The sequence below is a fragment of the Theropithecus gelada genome, chromosome 5, assembly GCF_003255815.1.
Source record: "Theropithecus gelada isolate Dixy chromosome 5, Tgel_1.0, whole genome shotgun sequence".
Lineage (NCBI taxonomy): Eukaryota > Metazoa > Chordata > Mammalia > Primates > Cercopithecidae > Theropithecus > Theropithecus gelada.
In genome coordinates this window covers 139449614-139465055 of record NC_037672.1, presented here as the reverse complement: position 1 = coordinate 139465055, position 15442 = coordinate 139449614, and the positions used below count along the sequence as shown (strand labels likewise).

Here is a 15442-nt window from a genome sequence, read left to right as displayed (position 1 = left end):
GAGACGGAGTCTCGCTCTGTCGCCCAGGCTGGAGTGCAGTGGCGCGATCTCGGCTCACTGCAAGCTCCGCCTCCCGGGTTCACGCCATTCTCCTGCCTCAGCCTCCCAAGTAGCTGGGACTACAGGAGCCCGCCGCCACGCCCGGCTAATTTTTTTGCATTTTTAGTAGAGACGAGGTTTCACCGTGTTAGCCAGGATGGTCTTGATCTCCTGACCTCATGATCTGCCCGCCTCGGCCTCCCAAAGTGCTGGAGTTACAGACGTACAATGTCTCATTTCTGCACTGAAACTTGGCAGAGCTTAGCACTCTACTTTAGGGTTAGTCTATATTTTGACTTTATCCTAAATTTTAGGAAAATATAAGAACAATCTGCAAGCAAACTTCATTTATTCAGTCAACAAGCTCAAGCTCATCTCGGATACTTCCCATGGGTAGGAGACTGTGGTCGGATAAAAAGATGAATAAAGATAGTCTCTGCCACTCACATGCTCAAAGCACTTTTGCCCCATGTTGGAAATCCCTCCTTGAATATATCATCGGTGGGTTTTAATGCTGTGTTTTAAATAGAAGCTTTAAATAGAGCTACAATTTTCTATTTTGGTGTTTTGGTGATCTTAAGCCTTCTTCTTCCCCCCCCCCCCCCTTAACTTTTGTTTTCCAAACAGAATTGTACACGGAATTCCAATGTGAATTAAAGAGAAATAGTTGGAGCTGCTGGGTTGGTACAGTAAAGGAAAGAATCTGAGGCCTATTCATTTACTTGCCCTAATTTGTTCAATACTTACCGAGTCCCTATAGCCACAACAGCCCCAGGGATGTAAGGAGTAAAATGTAAAAAAACACTTATCTGTTTAATATTCCTGACAATATTTTATGCATTATATGTATCAAAATTAAAGCACATTTCGTTACTTTTTTCCCAGTTATTCTGTGATTCACTCTGTCCTTAATTATTTCTCTTTATTCTTCACAGAGTTGTTTTGTTTTGTCTTTTAATCTCATTTTCTCTTCATGTTTTAAAATAGCTTGTGTTTTAAACATGTCATATAATTAGTAGGGTGTTCTACATTGTGGAAGGTTCAGAGGATATAATGACTTCCAGGAACTTGCAATTTTACTGAAAATAAAAAGCATGTGTTTTTGAAATATTTAAACACAGTAAGACAAGGCGAGCCATATAGACAAAAAGTACTTCATGAGGTTATTTCCAGACATCTGTATGAATATTTCATCAAGTATCAAGAATGTCATACTTTGCTGTTGGAATGCAGGGATCTATAGAGCACTAGATGTTTCCTGAATAGACCTTAGCAATTATATGTCTCCTTTGGATATTTATTTTGTGTGATTTGCCTTTTATTTTTGTAGTCAGCAAAGGGAAATGGAGCAGATGGAAGTAGGTCCCCAAAAGTGTTTAATGTGTAAGAGGCCTAAGCTTATTAATATTTTATTATTCAGTCTTTTCTCCCTAACTTCTTGTGTCAACATGTTGGACTCTTGCAGAACTGGGAGAAGCTAGAGACAGGTTAGAAGATTTGTTTTGGAGACAGAGCTCTAGTGAGAGTAAAGCAATGAATTCATGAGATTGTATGTGTTTAGCAAGGGGGTGGATTTTCCAGGAAGAATTATTTTGTTGTTGTTGCAAAGTAGTGATTGAAAGAGAGAACTTTTGAAAGTAGAAGCTTTTGTGACTGTGAGTAAAATGAGAATGTTTACAGATAGGAAAGGGATATTCTAAAACCTATTTTTCTATGAATTAAAAAATGCATTTATGTAGCTAATCTCCTTTGCTACTCATGCCAAAGGCTTTGTAATGGTATGCAACTGTTTAATTATAACAGTAATGTCAGATTGCTTCTTTTTTTTTTTTTCTTTTCTTTTGTTTTTTTGAGATAGAATCTTGCTCTGTTGCCCAGGCTCCGCCTGCCAGGTTCACACCATTCTCCTGCCTCAGCTTTCCAAGTAGCTGGGACTACAGGCGCCCGCCACCACGCCTGGCTAATATTTTGTATTTTTAGTAGAGACAAGGTTTCACCATGTTAGCCAGGATGGTCTTGTTCTCCTGACCTCGTGATCTGCCTATCTCGGCCTCCCAAAGTACAAATTGCTTCTTAAATCAATGAAGCAACATGCAGAGACTGGACCACAGGGTGCTGTTATCTTCGGGTCTTATAATTCCGGACACCATTATGCTCTTGAATATGTTTTAGAAAATTTCAGTTACTGTGTAGTAACTGGTAGGCGTGCCATTCAAACTAAAATATCCAGGAGTTAAAAATCACAAATAATAATTTCTTTTGTTCAGGTTTAGTTTTTAAAGCACATGAAAGTTTACAAATGTAGTTCTGTAAATCAATAGACCAGGTTCCAAATCCCACTCACAACCTACCTTCATTAAGTACACTCCATTTGTTTGCTTTTTGTTTTTATTTTTGTTGCTGTTTGTCTTGTGTTTCTTCGTTGTATAGTGGAGAATAATATGAGGTAAGGGAAGAGTGGGCTTGGGGATTACAGTCTAAAAGCTTTAGGGTATTCTAGTGACTCTGAGATAAACAAGCGATTTTACCTTAGTTTCTCCATCTGTGAAACACGAGGGTTCAGGTTATTCTCTGAGCTTCCTTCCAACCGTAGCATCCTGGGAGCTTATGATTCTTATATGAACTCTGATATCTTATAACTTAGACAATCTAGTATAAATATTTTGAGAATAAAAGTAGGTATTAATAATTACAGTGGAATAACAGGTATAAACTGGCATATGTGGTTGCCACACCTCTAACATATTGTATGATGACAAATAATGAGGAAAATAAGTAATGTAACACATATGTGTACATACACAATAAAGGTCTTTTTTTCATCTATGCAAATAATTAACCCGCTGAGCCGGGCACAGTGACTCACGCCTGTAATCCCAGCACTTTGGGAGGCTGAGACGGGTGGATCACCTGAGGTCAGGAGTTCGAGACCAGCCTGACTAACATGGTGAAACCTCATGTCTACTAAAAATATGAAGATTAGCAGGGCGTGATTGCAGGTGCCTGTAGTCCCAGCTACTTGGAAGGCTGAGGCAGGAGAATCACTGGAACCAGGGAGGCGGAGGTTGCAGTGAGCTGAGATCATGCTGCTGTACTTAAACCTGGGCAGCAGAGCAAGACTCCATCTCAAAAAAGAAGAAAGAATTGATGTGCTTTGAACTATATTTCTGATTCACGTATCATTAAGACCTTTTGTCTAGTGCTTAACTAACTGCTAATCAACCCCTTTATAAATATATGTTAAACCATTGAGTTAAACAGCAGAATGTGACAAGTGGGGCCCATTCAAGAAGGACATCCCAGAAGATCCAGACTATATTACAAATCCTGGGGTGACCAAGGAGAGCCAATGGGGCTGAAAGTGTCTGTGGTGAGAAACAACTGTGTTATGTGGAATCTTTAGGAAAAGCAAATAGGAAAGTGTCATGACAGACCTTTAGAGTTCCTGAATATACTCTAGAGAGTACATTCAACATGGACTCAACTCACACCCTCAAGAGTTCCCTATGACTGTCTCATGGAGGAGGAAAGAACTTGTGCTGGTATAAAAACGGGTCAGCCTGACATGTTGAGTGGACTTCACGGTCAATAATGAAGGACATTTACCCAGTGGGAAGATCAGCAAAGCGTTTACTTGGTGTTCCCTGCATGTAGAGAAGGAGGTAACCTTAGGTGCAGATGTACATTGAGCTTTGGCAGAGTTAATAATCTGATGGGCCTGAAAGAAAGAAGACTAGAAAATCAAATACAAGGGATATGAGCAAGAGACATGTAGATGGGGCTGTAGGAGTGAGCACAATCAAAACCATGCCTATCAGAGAGTAAATACTGCAGAGAAAGCTTTCTGCTACCAGGTGGACATTGTCACGTGTCTAGTGGATATTAGCCAGCCTCCTTTCTCAGTTACTGCAGAGTTTGTGCAATAGACCCATGAGGAGAATGATCTATTGTGGTTAGACTTAGATCTTAGTGACAGAAGCAGGGAAAATGCGTGGACCCAGGACGTGGCCTCCCTTTCCAAAGCTAATATAGCTATTGTGGCTTCTAACTATCAAATGCCAGAAGCAGACTGACAATGAGCCACTGAGATGGCACCATTCCTCCAGGGTACGATAGAGACCCAACATCTGTTGGGTGGCAGGCAAATTAAGTTGCATCTTCTCCACTTTGGAGCGGGCAGCAATTTGTCCTAAGTGGGTGAATTATGGTCTAGATATGTGTTTGTCTTTCTGCTCACAGTGCTTTCACTGGCACCCACATCTGATAGCCTAAGAATGACTGATCCAATGATATGGTGCCCCATATAATATTGCTTCTACTAAGGGACATTTGCTGCTGTATCAAAGAAGGCACAACAGTGAGCTTATGGTCATAATGTGATTCATCACCCAACAGCGACAGGCCTGATGGTACAGCGGAATAATATTAATCATGAAAAGTTCAGCCAAGACACCAGCATGAGGAAAAACCTTAGAATTGGGATATTACCTTCTAGGATTGGGAAATACGCCAAACCAATTGCTGATATAGAATGTTGTATTTATCATACCCAGGACCCACAGTCCTGGGACTAAGGGTAGCCCCTTCCTGTAATCAATAGCAGTGATCTGCTTGTGGTATTTGCACTACCTTTTCCTACAACTTTATACTTTGCCAGTTAGAATCCTGGTTCTTGTGGTGGAGTCAGGGGAGCAGTGCTGTTCTGTCAGGGGACACAATTAGAATCCCACTTAAGTGGAAGCTGTGATTGGTTCCATATGTGATCTGGTGTTCCTCACGACAATAGACCAAAAAAATGGTGTGAGATATCCATACTCACCACCATGAGGAGATAGGGCTACTGCCACAGAATCTGAGCGAGGCAAAATATGTCTGAAACTTAGAAGTACTCCACGCCCTGATGGGAAGGAGAAATTACAGCAACCAAGACTCCATAGGAGCAAGAAAACTAAGGGCTTAATTCATCAGGATTTAGGTCTGCAACACCCTACTCAGCAGCAGCTCAGATCAGCTGAAAATGCTGGTAGAGTATGGAGGAAAATCTGGGATTCGTGGTAAAGGAGATAGGTGATGAATGTCAGTTAAGGCCTTAAGAACTAGTTGGAGGATTGGATATTGTGGCTGGATTTATTACCGCTCTTTTAAGTCTCTGGGGAATCGCAGCTTGCCATCATTCTAAAGGACTGTACTTAGACTCTCCTCTTGGGAAACATGTGAGGGATCTTATTTTGCATGCTATCGGGTTGTCAGTAGATGGTGCAAGTACATCTGAGTTGTACATGGGGTTGTCTGTCCTGGGCCCAGTTTGTGTGCTTTTCTACATTGGCTCAATCCTAATCCTAAAGATTAAAACTTTACAATCCTAACATGTCTTCACGTTTTTGACCACTTGCTCAATGGTGAGCCTCAGATATTGCCACCACTGTCACCTTATCTCTTAACACCATTTACTATATTAGCCTCTCTCAAGGTGATGACAAGGCATTAGCGTGTCCCCAGTAGCAACCACCATGGAAGGATTCACAGTAGTTTTGGCAACTGTCATATAGGGACACACCCAGGAAAATTCTATCTCCTTTGGAGTATGGTTTCCCCAGTGGCTATACAAAGGGGCAGATTATGAAATCATAAAAGGCAGAGGACTTAATGACCTGTAGGATGAATCTTTATCAATTAAACATAGAGTATGACAAGCAACTGACATGTAAATGTTCCTCTCTCTGACTAACTGTTCCAAGGTACAAAGGTTCCAAATGACTTCTTTAGGTTTGTTTCACATGACCAAATAACGGGCCACGTTTTCTTGTGAAGTTCTGCCCAGCTCAGTCATGTACCACCTTGTGGCTGCTTTCTTCTCTTCCCTGTATCACTTCTTTTTTTACCTCCTTGTGGTTGACCTGGCATTGCTTAATCTCATTCTGTGCTTCCTAGAGAATCTGGATTGAGATGCCAAGCAAAGGTTTTAATCCAGGAAGTTTTTTGAACACTGAGTGACAAATTAAAATGTCTTTATGAATAAATAGCCCTAGGCTTCCTGATTAGAAAGTTTACCAATTTTCATGCACCAAGTTATCTTCTATCCTTCTCTATTTTAATGTACGACTATACCTCTCTTCTTTAATGAAATTAATGTGCTTATTAATTTCTTTTTTAATAAATGCAGTGTCTCTCTTACCCTGCCCCATTTTGTTTTGCAATGTTTTCATTACTCTGTCTGGTTTATTACACTTTTATCATGTAGTTCCCCTATATTGGAACTTTTCTCAGTGCAGAGAGACAGTATGCTCGTTGTTTGTCCTTTTCAGAATGTGTACCTATTTTTACTGTCATTTCTTAAAACAAACAGATTCATCAGTATCCTTCTCTTTATAAATTGTGGCATAATGGAAGAGTGCAATAAATTTTAAACAAAAATTATGGAGTCCTCACAGCTTGTATTAAGGCACTCCTCACAGAACACTAAACTTTTCTGATTACATTTTGCCAAACTTATCTTAGGCAAGGGAATGTACACCACCCCCACTATCCCAGAATGTAGTCAGGGGCTTCACTATCACTCTTCTACCTTCCTCGTCATCTCCCCTTTAATTATTCTTTCTGATAATAATTTAGAGACAATACAAATTGTAACCATATGGTGCATCTATTAGTATTAAATAAGAATTGTTAGCTAATATTTTCATTATAACTGTATGTTGAAAGCAAAACTGAAACTTTACATATTAAGTTGATATATTACACTTGCTATATATCTCAGATTCAACCTAATTGCTCAGATTCTTCTGGACTTGGATATATCAATCTTTTGGAATTACTTGTTTGCTTTAGTGGTTGTTGCTTTTTCCTAAACTTGTACATCCTGCCGTTTGAGTGCAAACAAGAAGTTAACTCCCCAATCTTCAACCTTCTCTTTGTCTCTCATTTGGTCATGATTTTTTTTTTTTTTTACTCTATTGTCTATTGATTAATTACTTTTTCTTCCATGAGTGCTTCATCATGAATACTAATCTTTGGAAAAGTTGAGAGTGACATGAATGTTCACAAAAATTATAAAGACCTCAGATGAAAATTGCAGCAATTCAAAATTGCCATCCTATTGGAACAAAACAAAGACAGCTACAACCATTTGAAAGCAAGTCATATTTTTGCACACCATCCATTATTCTTGCATTTAACAGAATGTTAAAGATTCTACAGCTTGTGAATTTATTAGCTTGGTATTTAGCATGTTTCATGGCCAAAATAGCAAAGAAGCTTCATTATTACTGGTTAAATTAGCCTCATGAAAATGTTGTTGGTAAAAGGTTACAGAAATGAATAAGAGATCTAACCAAGCAGCATATTGGACCATTTATCACTATAATTTTAAAAAGGCATTCTGATGATTTAAATTAACTTGGCTAAAGGGTAGAGATTTAGATAAAAGTTAGTAATTGAAGCCTAAATGACATGGTTAGCTCTTCTTTTTGATAAGGACAGAACAATGCATACACATACAGTAGTTTCATACATTGTCCTTTTGGCAGAAGCTGAAGCCAATAAAACCATACCTGACAATACCATTTATTTGTTATTCGGGCTTTTTTTTTTTTTTTTTTTGTGGGGGGGAGACAGAGTCTCGCTTTGTCACCCAGGCTGGAGTGTAGTGGCCCAATCTCGACTCCCTACAACCTCCATCTCATGAGTTCTAGAGATTCTCCTGCCTCAGCCTCCTGAGTAGCTGGGACTACAGGCACGCGCCACCACGCCTGGCTAAGTTTTGTATTTTTAGTAGAGATGGGGTTTCACCATGTTGGCCAGGCTTGTCTTGAACTCCTGACCTCAGGTGATCCACCCACCTCGGACTCCCAAAGTGCTGGGATTACAGGCGCTCGAGCCTCCGCGCCCGGCCGGGCTTTTGCTTTTTAGAGAAATATTTGTAACTCTATTATATATAAACTGAATTACCTAAGTATCTCATGTTTGCTTCCAACATGGTCAGATATCCCTTCCCACATTCTTTGATTCTGTATCGTTGAAACTTAAAAACTTAGCCATCTTTACATAGAGGTTTTACAATTTGCTTTTTAACTGATGTCTTCCCTATGTATATAAGAATAGGAAGTCTGCCATCTTCGTGAAAATTTCATCAGGGAATTTAACATTTCTAATTTTTTGCCCTTTGACATATGTTTTTATTTGTGTGGTCTAAACTATTCATACTTTTTGTGTCCTAAAATAATTTTTTAAAAATATTTAAGCTAATAAGCTCATAGAACTTTCCTGGTAATTATGATGAAATAATTTCTTACTATCTTGACAAGTCTGACTAAGGGTTATGTGTCTATGGATTTAAGATAAAAGTAAAGTTTTTCCTCTCTTCCACTCTTAACAGAAACCAGGAGATAAAAGAACTTGGTGAGCTTTCTCCACATTGGGACAATCTGCGAAAAAATGTCCTTACTCACTGTGACCAAATGGTGAATATGTACCAAGACATTCTGACAGAACTGAGCAAGGAAACAGGTGTGGAAGCAGTAACTCTACTTACTCAAAGTGAATTGCATTTCCTGCTTGTGAAATGAAAAAATAATAATAAACTGATTTTATGTAGATAGGAGAACTGGAGAATTTTTTTAAAACTCTTTTACTTCTAACTTTAACATCTTAAAACAAAGAAAACAATACCCTATTTTACCTTACAGAATTATTACATGAATAATTGAGATAATTTTTTAAAATATTAAATTTCTAAGAAGAAAAGCAACTCATAAATATAGGATATGTTTTTCTTTCTGAAGTTCTTTTAACATTTTTCTGTCAGGTTTATCTTTTAACATGCGTATTAATTTATCATTATTTACTAATAATGTTTAATTTCTGGTTTCCATCAGGGTCCTCTTTCAAATCAAGCAGCAGCAAAGGAGAGAAAACATTAGAATTTGTTCCAGTAAATCTACATCTGCAAAGAATGCAGGTACACAGCCCTCACTTGAAAGGTATCATCATAAATTATTCTTTTCAAAATGGCAAATTATGTTACAGTGTGTACTTCTTTGAACAACTTGAGTATTGGCAGAAGTCAAGTTTAACAATTATATAAAGTTGAAAATGAAACAATTGAACCTCATAATGACCTTAAATCCTGCTAAAGAGACTCTGATATTTTTGTTGCTGTATTTTTGAGAAATATTTTATGATTGTGGCACCTGGATTGAGGTAGAGATGAAAATGCAAAATGAGTAATAGCATCCTTAAGTAGTATTAACAGTGGCTAATAGGTAACACTTGTGCTCACTTGAATTAGGAAAAAAAAAGAAAGAAAAAACGAAATTTGCTCATATTTTTCCTGTCTTGAGAAACCAAAGCCCCAAAGTCGACTAATACGCCAGATTTTTTTTAACTTACTGGTAACTATCAATAGAAGCCCCCTTTTCTATGGGGAAAAAAGTGAGTATAGTAAGGTAGAAGGTGGTAGAGTATTTAAAAGTCATCAGTTGTAAGAAATATTTGTCAAAGAGAAATATATAGGTTTTTCTGAACGTACCTGAAAATGATCCAGAGTGACCAATATGGTGTCATATTTATTACCATTATAAATAATCCCTCACCATTTATCAAAAATATGCTTTCCAATATTTTTTCATCTCCCCTTTTCCTTAACTTATTACTATAGCAATTATGCAAATTCAGGATGACTTTATGCCCTGGTTTGCTGGCAAAAGTCCTAGATTATGTCCCTGTCCCGGCATATGCCTATGACCATTTTTAATGGTACCCTTACTTCCTTTCCTTCTTAAATGTTTCCCTGTTTAAAAGACTAATGCTGTGGTCATCTTACTAGTACCCATCTTTTAGGGGTCACAAAGTTATCAAATTCTTTAGGATAAGTGCCTAAAAGTGCATACAAACATACTTAGAGAGACATCTAAATTCTCATTCTGACACTCTGTTTTGTAGCCCTTGTTACAACATAGTAGTTACAGGTTTAGAAAGGTTAAAACACAAGAGCTGTTGTACACTGTTAGTGAAAATGTAAACTGGTGTAGCCACTATGGTAAAAACAAATATGGAGGTTCCTAAAAAAACTAAAAATAAAGCTACCATAGGGTCCAACATTCACACATCTGGGTGTTTATCCAAAATAATTGAAATGAGAATCTCAAAGAGGTGTTTGCACTCCCACATTCATTGCAGCATTGTTCACAGTAGCCAAGACAGAAAAATGTCCATCAATGGGTGAAAAGATAAATTGTGATATGTACAAAGAATGGAATATTATTCGGCCTTATAGAGAAGAAAATGCTGCCATGGTGAGACAACATGGATGAACCTGGAGGATACTATGCTAAGTGAAATAAGCCAGGATACAGAGGAACAAATATTACATGACACTACTTATATGAGGAATCTAAAATAGTCAAACTCATAGAAGCAGAGAGTATAATGGTGGTTTCCGGAGGCTATGGGGAGGATGAAAAAAGGAGGTATTAGTCAAAGGGTACAAAGTTGCAGTTATGCAAGATGAATAAGTCCTAGAGAGTTATGGTACAGGATAGTGTCTATAGTTCACAGTACTATATTGTATACTTTAAAATTTCTGAGGGGATAGATCTTATGTTAAGTGTTCTTATCAGACACATACACATTAATAATAATAGCAATATTAAAGAGAGAGGAAACTTTTGGAGATGATTGATAGGCTTATGACATAAGTCATGGTAATGGTTTAAAGAGTATGTATTTATGTCCAATGTCATCAAGTTGTATACATATATATCGCTTTTTATATGTCAATCATACCTCAATAATGTGGTTTTAAAACGTGAAAGTGAGATCTAAGTTCTGCTTTAGAATTGTCTGAAATTTTGTAGTCTGAAAAATTAAACTTTATTGTTTTCTAGTGTTTGCATACCAACCATATATACATCATCAGCTGATTTGCAAGTTTAAGTGTGATTATACTTATTCTGATGTATTATGTTATTATATGTGGTGATCAAGTATATGAAATTTTAATTTAGGTCTTATTCACCACAGATTATGTCAAATGAAAGAACTGAATAAAAAGAGAGATGGATTGGCCCAAGGCATTTAGAAACTGCTGTGGTCTGAATGTATCCCCGAAAATCATGTGCTAGAAACTTAATCCCCAGTGCAACAATGTTGGGAGGTGAGACCTAAGGGGAGGCATTTGGATCAAGAGAACGCTACACTTATGAGTGAATTAATGCCACGCTAAAAAGAGCTTTCAGGAGCAAGTTTACCCTCTTTAGCTCTTCTGCCTTGTAGATTCACAGAATTTGTTCTCTCTTGCTTTTCCACCTTCTACCATTTAAAAGCACAACAGAAGGCCATCATCAGATACCAATGCCTGGATCTTAGACTTCCTAACCTCCAGAACTGTTAGAGAATAATTTATATTTTTTAATATAAGTTACTCAGTCCATAATATTATGTTATAGCAGCACAAAATGGAGTAGACAATAGTTCTTCCTTAATTACTGAGTGTCTGTCAGTAGTTTGAATAGAATAATAGGTAATGATTTTTAAAATAAGCAAAAACAAAGTGTTACAAGTGTTAAAGAAACTAAAATACTTAAGAACTATCTGACAATCAACATAATGTTTTTCTAATAGCCAAAATGAAAAGGCTTTTATGATGTAGTAAAATGTTTATATTATTTTAGAGTGTAACAGCCTTGGGCTTGAATTGTAGCACTACCACTTTTTACATGAGCTGAGTCTGCTATTTAATCTTTCCAAGCAATTTCATTCCCATTCCTGATTGAGTTAGGGTGTGTAAAACACATAGAATGATAAAATAATAGTAGCTTTATTATACATGTGACATTTTGCATCACTGGAACAAAATGGATCTGTTTTATAACAACTGATGAAATTAGAGAAAATTGATCAATTAAGAACCTTAAAAATCAACGAAGTCTTGAACTAAGGAAATAGCCAGGTTTAGATTAAAGATGACTTAAAGATGCATTTTGGAGAAACCATCACATGCAAATACTTACTGACTGAGGGAATAAGGCAAGGAAGGAAAAGGATAATTTGCTTTACAGCCGTGGGTAGATGACAGTGTCATCAAACCAGATAGATTTGTTTGGGACCACATACATATGAATTCATTCTTAATTATGTATTCAAATGTTTGTTGATTAACCTTAAAATACTTCCACCAAACAAAGAGAAATTATGATCAAAGTGGCCTTTTACTTCATATTTCTTTCTTGAAAATGCAAGAACCATGTACTATGCTGTTGTCCAAGGTACCATCTGAAAAATAAAGTAAAATAGGATGAGGACAATATGTTTAGTTTCTGAATCTCTGATTTGAAGATTTGAAAGAAACAATCTGGCAACTAAAAGAAAGAAATTTAGAAAAGCAAACAAAAGGGGTGTGTGTGTGTGTGTGTGTGTGTGTGTGTTTGTGTGTTTGTGTGTGTATACATGCATGCATTTTCTAACTTGTTTGGTTTGGGATATGTATTAGTTTTCTAGAGCTGTTATAGAATAGCACCAAAAACTGGATTGCTAAAATAGCCAAACTTATTTTTTCACAATTCTGGGGACTGGAAGTCTGAAATAAAAATGTCATCAGGGCCATGCTTCCCCTTAAACCTATGGAGTATTCCTTCCTTGTCCTTTCCTGGTATGTGCTGGTTTGCTGGTAATCCTTTGCCTGCTGATGTTATATGCCAATCCTCTATCTTGCTCATGGTGTTCTCCTGCCCTCTCTGTATGTCTGTTTCTGTATCCAAATGTCCCCTTTAAGGACAACAATTATATAGGATAAATGGCTTTATTTCAACTGGATTATATCTGTAAAGACTTTGTTTCCAAATAAAGTCACATTCTGAGGTATCTTTCTTGGGAGGTACGAGCAAACCCACAAGAGGATTTTGAAAGGAATTTCTTACTTGTAATGACAAATACTAAGGAATACAGAAAAAAAAAAATTAATGTTACAGATCTAGGGTACAACCCAGAAACTAGAAGATTTTTGACAAAGCAGTTAGCAGAAAGACTAGTTCTGGTCTTTGAAGAGCTAAAAAGAAAATATGGGAAAAGGCTAGATGTCCTAAGAGCCACATTAATGGGAAAAGTACAGAATTGTATTGCATATATAACAGCATGCTAAATTATCAAGCTTATGTTTTAAAAATATTTATATAATATTAAAAGTTATTAGTTGAAACTGGAGTTCAGATTAAGTAGCTGCTATGTAGACTAGGTCACCAACTACATGTTATAATACAGGTTGAAAACTCCATTGAAATTTTGGGTCCTTGCCACTTACTACTTTGACTTTAACCGTGTTATTTGACCTCTTTGAGTGTCATTTTATTATTTGCAAAATGAAAAGCTTAAAAGTTTTCATGGATGGTAGTGAATCAAATATTCTACTTTCTTTCATAACATGTATTTAACAGATTTTGGATTGCAGTTGAATTTATTTAAGATTTGTGGCTACTGATTTGAATGTTTAGCTGAATTATTATTGCAAGGTAATAATGCAAGTAAGATGGGCTAAGCCTTGGCATTTTACTGGCAAGCTATTTGGATGTGGTCTAATTTTTTTTTTCATTTTTACCATTAGTAAATTGTGTCTTCACATTTGATTAATATGCCTGCTATATTTGGAGAGGAAGCTTTGCAAACAATAGCTGGCAGAGTCACTAAATACAAGGCTAATATGTAGCTCTTGAAATAAGTAACTGAGCAGAACTAATGTTGTCATGTCTCATACTGACAAATGGAATAACCTGCAGTTAACTTAGGGTGCCCTGAAACTCATTAAGTTAAGTTTTTCATCCTTATTCATCACTTAAACTAAATGCAACAAGTAGAATACTCACCACAATAGATCGTAGCCAGCAGTGACAAGAATGAAACGTAAACCCCAAAATTAAAAACAAAAGATTTTATACTAATATACTTTAATAAATTTTATTTTCATGGCACATCAATTGTGAATATTATGGAATATAAATTCCTGTAATGTAATATTCTGTTTTATTTTATATGTTATAGATATACAATAGAAAAGTATAATATTTTGCTTTAAAATGTAATAAATTCGAACTAAAGCAGCTACTTTGTTTCACAGCAGACATAGTTTATGGATCCGTTGTAATCTATAGTACTGAAAGCCTTCTTTATGTAACTCTGCATTATTAATATATTAGCTAACTCTAAGCATGAATGTTTTGTAAATATTAGCTATATAGCTATGGTTTTACTTTGTGAGCCTGGTCCCCTTAGATATAGCTGCTTGAGCGATCGCAGTGCCTGACACAGCATGTGCAAAAAAATAAAAAGAGAGTCTGGTGTGATCACTTCACCCAAGCTAAATCAATGGAGTTTCACTCGTGTATTCTCTTTGGGGATTCAGAGACAATCTGTCCTCACGAATTTAACTCTAATTGTGTTCTAGGGAACCAACAAGGAAGAAAAATCAGACATACAGTAATAAGGCAGACCACAAAAAGAGAGGAAAGGCAGAGATAGTCTCTCATGGCTTTTCAGTTCCTGATTTGAGCCCACAGGGAATGAATGGGCTTGCCCTTAGTTTGCATGAGTGAAATACACCTGTCAAGCACAGCCCCGCCCACTCTCATTGTTTTTGTTTGTTGTTTTTCAGATATCTCAAGTGGGATTCTGTAAATTGGTATGAAAAGAAGCTTAATTAAAATATGTTTAAAAAATGATTTTATATCATAAAGCTGCAGTTGAAATCAGGTCGAACAGTAGCCAATATTTACTGTGTTAACTATGGAGGAGTTAGCTAACCTCTTTGGCCTTTCATTTTATAATCTCTGCAGAGAAGGAAGGAGCAAAAGAGAGGAGCTTCTAGAGCTCTCTGATTTCTGTATCTCAAGAATTTGAGAGTATCACCTCATCAGTGAAGCATAATTACGTTAGATATATTTAATAATGATGTCAAATTGCTTGGACTATTTTGAAACAGATTTCCCTTAAAAATCCCTAAAGGCTTGCAATTCCTGTCAAAGGCATATTACGTGCCATTTTGAAATCGGGGATTATATTTAAATTGTTCCTTGATATGAGGTCAGTGTGTCTTCATTTTTGACATTAGCACTATTTTATAGTTGTAGAAATTTTAGAAAGATCTTCTGGGAAAAATAGAATTATCATCTCATTTCTATTATTAAATGGCTTTTAAAAGGCTACAAGGCAGCCCTATTATTAAATCTCAAACCAATCCGGTGTCTTTAGCTTTACAAGACTCAACAACTTAAATTCTACTTCTCTATTACTTTTTATCTATTACTTTGGATACTATGAAATTTTCACAAAGCCAAAGACAATTTTTGAGACACTATGAAATGTCCAAAAAGGAAGACACATTTAGAAGAAAAAAAAAAAACGTATTTTTTTCTTAAAT

The 15442-nt window shown here is 36.6% G+C and overlaps 1 protein-coding gene across 4 annotated transcripts in view; it reads left to right on the top strand.

Annotated features, from left to right (window-relative positions):
* INPP4B (inositol polyphosphate-4-phosphatase type II B) overlaps nt 1–15442 on the top strand; it is an 807120-nt gene that overhangs the window by 628219 nt on the left and 163459 nt on the right. For all 4 annotated transcript variants that reach the window (XM_025386323.1, XM_025386324.1, XM_025386325.1 and 1 more), the window contains 2 exons: nt 8414–8544; nt 8913–9017. In XM_025386323.1, the coding sequence (XP_025242108.1) occupies nt 8414–8544; nt 8913–9017 (236 nt within the window). The remainder of the gene's footprint in view (nt 1–8413; nt 8545–8912; nt 9018–15442) is intronic.